This window comes from Mytilus trossulus, chromosome 1 (genome assembly GCF_036588685.1).
Source record: "Mytilus trossulus isolate FHL-02 chromosome 1, PNRI_Mtr1.1.1.hap1, whole genome shotgun sequence".
NCBI lineage: Eukaryota > Metazoa > Mollusca > Bivalvia > Mytilida > Mytilidae > Mytilus > Mytilus trossulus.
This window is the reverse complement of record NC_086373.1, coordinates 10,881,361-10,891,321: the sequence shown is the minus strand read 5'-3', so window position 1 is coordinate 10,891,321 and position 9,961 is coordinate 10,881,361. Positions and strand designations below refer to the sequence as shown.

Genomic DNA, 9,961 nt, shown 5'->3' with positions numbered 1-9,961 from the left:
CTCGTGTCATCATGAATGATAAGTTTTATTGAGTGATGCAATTGCTTACGGAATAACATGTGATGTGAAGTTAGCCAATCAGAATAACGTATTATAATGAAACATGTATCTAATGTAATTATTTGCAGTAAAATTAAAGGTAGAAGTTATAAACATACATCTAGGTTTTATGGCAACATTATTTTAATTGCGTGTGTTGCTTTATAATATTAGTTGCGTTATTAGTGTTGTCGATTGCTGAAGGTCGTACGGTGATCTGAAATTGCTTGTTACCCTGCAACCAGCCAACTATTGTACAAATAAATAGGTACACAAATAAAAAACCCAGAAAGGCAATGATTTGAATTTAAACAGCTAACGCTCTAGTACAGGATGAAATTGCAGGAAACACAATATGTGTATATTGTCGGATATATAAAATGTATGTGTAGTACAGTACTCGCTCCGAAATAGGAAAAAAACTCGGCGATTATGAGTGACTTGGTCCAGTTTATAAATTCTCATTTCCGCACTCGCTAATTTTTTATGCTTAGTCGATGCGACCAATTAGGTATTCCATAATTTACAATAATTGTGTTTTATATTTGTAAACAGATTATTTAGCTATTATTGCAAAATGAAGAAGTGTGTCGTAGGGATCAATGTATTCCTAGTGTACAGTTCAGTATATTTACAGTGAATGTCATGTTGACCACCAGGGGTAATTAATTGGAACACTTTATATTCTTATTTTTCAAAAAGGTTAAAAGGTCAACCATAGATGTACAACTATGGGTCAACGTAGAAACTAAAGGTAAAAAGACACCTTTAATCAAGTTGTAAATACACAGTATACATTTAGGTGAACTTACTTATCTGATAAATAAACAACTAAATCTACTAGTGAGATATACGGGTGTACACAAGCATGGAAGACGGACGCACTATCATCGTAGCATTAGATGGCAGCCATCATTCGGATTATGCATTTGATTGTAAGTTATTATTTATTCCAAATCGATCACCATTGTTTTACCTATTGACAACCTGTCTAGTGTCTTTAAATCTCTGTGACCTCGTTATTATCTATAAGTTCAAATTAAATAGTGTGTAGACATCTCTCATTAGGAATTATTCTTTACGCTTGACTGTATGTGCATATATGGTTGCAACAACAAAAATGATATGCAAATACAGACCAGAATAAAAGGTCAAAGAGACAGGACGAGCTGGACAGGACATATTCGAACAAGTCCGAAATCCTATTTCTCCACAGAAAACTAAGGGTCCCTCACAAACACGTTTTTTTGTTTACATGTATAGTGTGGCACTGCTATAAAAATGGTTTTGGTTTTCATCTACAAGAACTGACATATCGGTGGCCTTGCATCAATCAATTAAAAGTATATCTAATAACATAAATGTGTTTGAAGATTAAGAAAGAAGAATGAATTAGCAGTCACGTCCAATAAAAAATAGGACGTTCAACTTGGATCCGAACGGCGATGTTTTGTATAAAGGAAGCTGAACTATTTCTAGTAGATGACTTTGCTTTTGCTCAACGTCACATAACAAAAATCTAAAAAATACAAAACTAGAGTAGGGTGTTTGATAAAACAGCACTGAAAACGTCTATTTCTGTTTGCTGAAAATAGATTATGGTTTGGTTACTTCTGTGTAATACATTACTAACAATTCTCAAAAAAGTAATTTTGATACTTGAACTAATACCATGATCGTTTTTCTCCGCGCCCGTGTCAAATATAGCCACACCCTCATTTGGCGTTCATATGGGTATTCTGGACAATATCAGGCATTTTGAGGGAATTCTCTCAGTACATTTCTAGCCTATTATATTCATGTCTACAATAAAAAGGAAATACAATCGATAATGTATAAGAAACTGTATTTTAAGTATTACAGTTGAACCAGCACAGGCACGGTTTTTAAAAGAATAAACATTTGAAACTATATTATAAATAGTACCAACCCTGGATGTAGTGATAAAAGGAGTATCGAGAGGATGCGAATATTGTTCGGCTATTCATTCACTGCGTATGAAGTGTGAAGACTTAGTGTCCAAATCTGTAACGTTACTAAATAGGCTTGAGTTTTGATTTTTTTTTACATAAATAAGGCCGTTAGTTTTCTCGTTTGAACTGTTTTACATTGTCTTATCGGGACCTTTCATAGCTGACTATGCGGTATGGGCTTTGCTCATTGTTAAAGGCCGTACGGTGACCTATAGTTGTTAATGTTTGTGTCATTTTGGTCTTTTGTGGATAGTTGTCTCATTGGCAATCATACCACATCTTCTTTTTTATATATTGAGATTATTTCTTGGAGTCATTCATTTACCATCAAAGATGACATCAGTATATATTTTTTTACATCTTGACACTAGGGAAAATATTGTGCAATGTATTGCCAATGTTTTTAATTTATCCCTCATTCTTCAGTATTAACTAAATATGAAAAAAGCACTTTGTATACCAATGTGAATTATTTTATTCGAAAAATTGTGAATTTTAACTGTTGTTTCATATGGTGAATTACAAATGATCAAAACAGAGGAAAATATCGGCTAACGTTGTATAATAATCTCTAGATTTAATGATGTATGTTTAAAGCCCTGCGGACTCGTAAATTATGTACATAAATATGCAAATATATAAAGATTGAATTCCGAGCCTCGTTTACATGTTATATGACTACATAATGTAGGTGAAAATGTTAAGACAATGTTGAAAAGAGGGACGAAAGACACCAAAGGGACAGTCAAACTCGTAAGTCTAAAACAAACTGACAACGCCATGGCTAAAAATGAAAAAGACAAACAGAAAAACAATAGTACACATGACACAACATAGAAAACTAAAGAATAAACCCCACGAACCCCACCAAAAACTAGGGGTGATCTCAGGTGCTCCGGAAGGGTAAGCAGATCCTGCTCCACATGCGGCACCCGTCGTGTTGCTTATGTGATTACAAATCCGGTAAATAGTCTAATTCGGTAGGTCAAATTCATGAAAGGGAAGGGGATTGTAGTTACGACGTAAGGAACATATCCGATATCATTTGTGAAACGGTTATTCCATAACGGTCAACCAACTCCTGTTTTTGAATGTGATAGATACGATAATAAACACGATCTGTTCCTAAGACTGTGGCCTAAACATATACGATGATGGCGTATTAATCCGTTATCGAGTCTTTTTTGCGTACACAAAACTATTTTAAAACAACTTGTATCTTTTTTTCTCTCTCAGCCGATAGTTTGAAACTATTTTCGCATTTTTTTTTCAAGATTTTTTTTTCACTGGTGAGCTGATGTCCAATTTGTGAATATCCACCTTCTTTGGTCTATAATTAAGCAGGTCAGAAAATTATGTTATTGCTGTCATGTAAATATTTTGTTATTTATTAGATTATATAAGTTATATTTATATAAATAACTTATAGCTGTAACAGTTTAGTGTGAACTTTGCTCAAAATAGTCTTTCAACTAAAATGAGGCAACATTCCTTTAAAATAAAAGCCATTTTACTTAGTAAATTTCATAAGTCGACCTGGATGAATGGTCATGCAGGAAATCAAGTGTTTCTCCTCTCTCTTTTTTATATAGATTAGACCATTATTAATCCTGTCTGAATTATTTTACATATAGTGGCCACTTAAAGCTTGCTGTTCGGTGTGAGCCAAGATCCCGTGTTAAAGGCTGTATTTTGACCTTTAATTGTTTCATTTTTACACAGAGAATTGCCCCGTTGGCATTCATATCACATCCTTTTATTTCTATTTTAAGTATTTTGATATACATTTTGTACTTATATATTGTGCGTATGGTATATGATTATTATATACGTTACTTGTATATGGTAGGGACGGCATGAACTGCATTCGCGTGTTCCTTCATCCACTAAATATAAATGTCCTGCTTTCAACAAAACGAAATGATGCACACATTACAAAAATACACATCTATAAGACGATCAAAAAGTAAGAAAACTTCAGTATCATAAGTATAAGGTATTGTATGTCACTGCGTGAATATAATCATACTAGGGTTGAATATATAATGCACCAATATTCCTCCATAAACACATAATTACTAGCAGTAAAATTGAATATCCTATGTTAACTATAAAATCATATTGGATTGGATTCTCACGGCATTTATACTTGTGTGTTATACTTTGCATTTACCCAAGAAGGAAAGCAGGAATAATAAGATAAAGCGCGTTTCCAATTTAACGTCATTTGTCTGTTACACTAAATGGTAGCAATATCTGACGTTGCGTCATAGCGTATCTCTCTTTGAATGCAAAGAAACATTTGCCTGTATTTGCAGACAGTATCAGTATTTGCACTGGTATATGTCATTCGATAAACAACACAACATATTAAGATATACACAAAAAGGAAATTATGTGTGTCAAAACAACTTTCCATAAACTAGACTTTCTGTAGGAGAAATATTTATAAGTAACAAAATGAAAATTAAAGCGGGGCCTTTAGTTTACTAGTATTCACAGGTAGACGCCCTGTCGCATTTAAAAACAAATGATTTTAGTTGAACTAATCACAAAGAAGAGGGAAATACTGTCCGCTGGATGCCAAATGTAGAAAGATCAATGTCGATCTATGCTTTCAATCATACAAAATTTAAGATGTAGATCTATATTAAAAGCATTACTCTTTATTTCAGGGTATTTGAATAATAGCAAAAAAGATGGCGATAATGTTGTTATAGTAACATGTTTTGACAAACACCATGCACATCACGGACATGGTAAGTACTTAATGCTTGTTACCACAAAACCAAATCAAGTATGAATTTTGGCGGCGTCACTTTTACTGATCTTGAGTTATGTCCCTTCATAACTTTATATGCAAGCGGCGGCATTATCTGTGAACTATAGACACATACCTCAATTGTTTACTTTGGATTAGCGCGAGTATTTAATTTAAATTGTACGCGGTTCTTGTTTATTTGTTTTTACAGGACAGTGGTTCTCGATCATATCATTTTGCGGTCATTTTAAAAAAAAATGTAATACTGAAATAAGTACAGTGGATTCCCCGGTGTCCATGGTGTCCGCGGCCTGTGATATCGAGCATTCGCTCATTTTTTCATATCAACACAGTAACACAAATTAAATCGATCTAGTTATTGTTTTAGCCTTCCGATATGATTCAAAAGAATAAATTTGATAAGTTTAAGAGTTCATTAATTACTGCAATCCCGTGATTTACCATGGCATATTTGACCAATTTCCAATAAAAAAAAATACATCATCAGATAAAAGTTGTTTTATTTAAGTCAAAGGAGCCTGTTTTGGCCTCAAAATATAACGGTTTTACAAAATTGTTAAAATGTAAACTTTAAGTTATTTATTGGACAGTTGAATCGCCTTCTGCTACACAAAAATGGGCTGTTTTTTGATAATACAATTGACAAATATCGGGTTGTAGCACCATTAAGTCATGCTAAATTACTGAAATCTTCAAAATTCTATCATTTTAGTTAAATTTTAGACGGTTTCCGTGTAAAACGAAAGTGGCCGCATTCGTGTTCATCCTTCATATTGAAATGTAAGTTGTATTTTATGATAATACATAACATATATAAAGGTTGTGGATGAACACGGATGCGTCCACCTTCATATTTGACAAAAACCATCTGAAAAGTGACGTTTTTTGGCATATTTGAGTGATTTTGCTTAGTTGAGCTTGAATCGGATCGTTTTTAATGACTAAATCAGTTAAAATCTTTCACATTTACTAATTGAATCAAGTGAAATAGACAGTTAAGTGTTTAAAAAGTGGTCAAAATCTTTCGTCAGATGAAACTGAAATTTGAGGCCAAAATGAGTCCTTACCGGACCTACTCCTTTATATCAGATTGAAATAATTTTTGCTCTGCATCCTTGGCAGTGTGTTTGGTTTAAACTCAGCTATATTTCGTGGTACAAAATCTTTCCTTTATTTAAAATGAGCTATTTTAGACATCCACGAAATCTCCGGACATTGGAGGAACTCTCAGAACAGGGGTTTCTTTAATTTTGGACACACATTACACAAAATCTAGAGGATAAAACCATATAATTAGAAGGTTTAATGAATTAAAAGTATGATATGAATGTGTTCACACAATAGTATCCAATTATTGGTTTTATCAGTTAGTTTAGTTTAAACATATTTATTTGCAGTGGATTGGGAAATTTGCAACTTATTTTAGTCCCTTTCCACTTTGCGTGTATGAGTGCTGCCTTGTAGCGGCATTATCTACTCTTTTTCGAAATCTACAAGGGTGTCTTTAACGTGCAAGAGATGTGGTTTTCTCTTAACAAGAGTCAGCCATTTATCGTCCCCTCCCGACGGACTATCATCGTTTCCTAAAGACCATACTCGCAAATGGTGTCAAGGGAGAGCCGAAAATTATCAGTTGAATGAAGTGAAGTCATAAGTCTTAGGTGCGCGGATACACCGGACTGTATTGTACATGATTATATGATTGCTTACGTTTATTTTCCATTTTAGGAAGTGGTAACGTGCATGAGGTAACAACTAAACTACAAACAGATTTAGATACTCATAAATCACAAGCAGAGTCATTTAAAGAGAAACTAAGACTGGCTGGGGTAGGTTTGATAACGATGTATAATAATATTATATTCACAACACGTACACTTAGTATATTATAATGGGTTTGTATCCCATGAGGTAGACACAGGCACTTGTCTCAAAAAAAAAATTTCCTATATACCTTAATATAACACGTGTTATATTAAGGTATATAGGAAAAAAAAATTTGAGACAAGTGCCTGTGGAGGTAGACTAGATACTAATCTCTAAGCAGATATACGTTCTTTGTTTGTGTTTGCAACTATGTATACTGTGTTGTTCATTATATTTGTAAAAGAATAATATTATAATAATGTTTTATTAACCAACTAAGTACATTATTGCGAAAATTGACTGTTTATAAAAAAAATACATATTTTCTGTAATGGCCCTGATTTTCGGTAATGGCCCTGATTTTCTGTAATGGCCCCGTTTTTTCTCTAATGACCCTGTTTTTCTGTAATGGCCCCGTCTAAATGCCCAGTTTGTCTTTATTAAGCCAAGTTAGGATTTTTAATAAAAGTTAATAAAATTAAGTTGTAAAGAGTATAATACCTTTTTGTATTTTATTTAATTTAGTAACCAGCAACCAACATAGTGAACCATATAAAGGCATCACTGTTTATCCTGTTTTCAACACATAACTTCTTTTAACTTATTATCTTGGATATATGATATATTTTTGAAAAGCTTTATCATGGTGAAGTACAAATTAATTTTTTTTCAAACTAAACTGTCTTTAAAAGAGTAAGAGAGTACATCAAGTTGGCAGCAATACATACACTTTTGGTCAGTTTGTTAATAAATGTATTAAGAAATGGGTGTTTTTATAATGGACCTGTTTTATATCCTCGGTCAGTAATCATTGTAATCATGGCCTCGGATGTCTGTAATGGTCATCGGCGTTGCCTCGAGCCATTACAGACTTCCTCGACCATAATACATACCTTGGACATATAACAGGTCCATTATAAAAACACTATACTAAAAACTATAATATTATGCTCCTTGTGAGCCCATTTTATGGAAAGAAAGCATCTTCTTCTTCTTCTTCTTCTTCTTCTATCGACATCCGTTGTTCAAGTAATATTTTGAGTTATCTACCTTTGTCCACAACAGTTGTTGTCACCTTTCAATCTTGATCTATAAAATTTTATTGTCATTTAACGTTTACAGTGTTATATATATATATATATATCTCGTCTAAACATCAACCCAACAATGTTAGATCTGTAAATTTGCTTTCGCAAATTATTGGTTCTTCCCTCGCCGGGATTCGAACCCATGCTACTGTGATATCGTGACACCAAATCGCCTGCACTGCAGCCGTCCCGCTAGACCACACGACCACCTGGGCTCTCAAAAAATTGCTTTCGGTGGGCATGTGTTACCTTTCCACGTCAGTTACTTTTAATCTAGCGGCGTACTACAGTACATGATATATAAGGCATGAATATGTTATTGTTACAGATCAGCTAAATTATCTATAATAAAGGATCCTACAAATTAATGTAATATACAGTCACAGAAAATAATTATATTCATAAGTACGTATACGTCTCAGTCAGTGACAACTCAACAACAGATGTATCCATCGGATCGCCATCAATGATGGTGATACATGGCTGTGTACATAATGTATATACAACACGTCTATATAACACTGTAAACGTTAAATGACAATAATATATATATATACAATATTTTTTGTTCATCAGGGAAAACAATGAAATGCTCATCATTGTATTCTAATAGTATCATTAGTTAGAAGTTTGTCTGATATTTTATGTTTACGTTGAAATTTAAAATAAAATGAATTACATCTTCGATGACTTTACAGGTCTTTGTCCTGATACAATACAATGTTAAATGTTCATTTCTTCTCAAAAATTAATGCAATCTTTACGCTTCAGTGATCGCAAGCACTTTGACTTTTATATCACCATGACCTTCATCGATGTTGAAGGCCGTAATGTGACCTATCACTGCTTTCATCAAAATATCCTGAACGCCAACTTTGGTTTCAAGGTTAACCAAATTAATTAAAATATAGACCTCTATAACGAAATCAGAGATCTATAATTTAACTAGATTGAAGATTAACAAAGGTTGAATACAGGGTCTATACAGAAATTCAATCAGATTGATTAAATTTCAAATTAAACTGATGAAATTTATCTTCATTGTAGGTTAAAGGAGATGTTGTGGCCAGTGCAGGAAAACCAGGAGAAGTTGTGGTCCATGTGGCATCCGAGAGGAATGCTAGTATGATCATTTGTGGTACACGAGGTCATGGTGCCATACGAAGGACCCTGATGGGTAGCATCAGTAACTACATCGTCCACCATTCCACTATTCCTGTTGTTGTTTGTAGGAACAAGGCCCATCACAATCCAGCCAATGAACACCATAACAAACATCACTCATAGAGTAGTGCCGTCTTGGACTGTGCAATCTTCATCAAATTAATTATCATGTTATCTGAGAGCTCAGGGTCATTCATTACATCGAAGATTGTTAATTAAAATATAGACAGTTTGAACTGCAGACTAAGGTAACCCCAAAACCAGATTTCTAATCAAGATGTCACGTGGTTTTAGGTGTATGGGTTACATTTTAACAAGATTTAGCGTTGTCATACTCAATTTAATTAAATATAGGTTAATGACAGACAATTTTTTTCACGTTTTGTTTAAATTATATTTTGATTATTTCTATTTATTTACAAAACTAATTAGTAATCTGTTCAGGTGTTTTTTCAGTCTCAAAAAAAGATATATTGTCGTGGTCAGCTTTTAATCTTTTGAAAGACACGTGAAAAAGAAAAGTTTTGTTATAATTTTGTAGTTACAAAATAGTTAGACACATTTCAATACTCACGGTAAAGAAATCTCGACTAAGTAGTTCAATATACTTTGCCTATAAGTATTTGCAATGCACCACCCTACTTTTATTGCATATCTTATTAGTTGTACACTTTAGGGATCTTTAGGATAGAGTCACTTTATATACTCAGTGTACACGAAAGAAAGCATTAAAACCATCAAGTAAACAATTAATTCAGTTAGCTTTTTGTATATGATACACCATTACAATAACAAGAATATACCATTAATATACTCTTAGCAAAGGAGTAGGTCCGGTAAGGGCCGATTTTGGCCTCAAATTTCAGGTTCGTCTAACGAAAGATTTTGGACACTTTTAAAACACTTAAGTGTCTATTTCAATTGATTCGATTATTTATGTAAAAGATTTTAACTGATTCAGTCATTAAAAACGCTCCGATTCAAGCTTAAATATGAAAAATTTATCAAATATGCCAAATAACGTCACTTTTCAGATATTTTTTGTCAAA

The 9,961-nt window shown here is 33.2% G+C and overlaps 1 protein-coding gene across 1 annotated transcript; it reads left to right on the top strand.

Moving 5' to 3' along the window:
• The first annotated feature begins 769 nt into the window (after nt 1–769).
• LOC134715060 (universal stress protein Slr1101-like) lies at nt 770–9,665 on the top strand. Its single transcript, XM_063576927.1, has 4 exons — nt 770–974; nt 4,688–4,771; nt 6,523–6,623; nt 8,796–9,665. Exons 1-4 carry the CDS (start codon nt 908–910, stop codon nt 9,033–9,035), a joined length of 492 nt encoding a protein of 163 aa, XP_063432997.1. The 5' UTR covers nt 770–907; the 3' UTR covers nt 9,036–9,665.
• The last annotated feature ends 296 nt before the right edge of the window (nt 9,666–9,961 follow it).

Excerpts from the sequence above, each read along its gene's own strand:
- LOC134715060 (XM_063576927.1), top strand. The coding sequence starts at position 908 with ATGGAAGACGGACGCACTATCATCGTAGCATTAGATGGCAGCCATCAT. Across the intron at positions 975-4,687 it reads TTCGGATTATGCATTTGATT|GGTATTTGAATAATAGCAAA; the intron begins GTAAGTTATTAT and ends TCTTTATTTCAG. Across the intron at positions 4,772-6,522 it reads CCATGCACATCACGGACATG|GAAGTGGTAACGTGCATGAG; the intron begins GTAAGTACTTAA and ends TTTCCATTTTAG.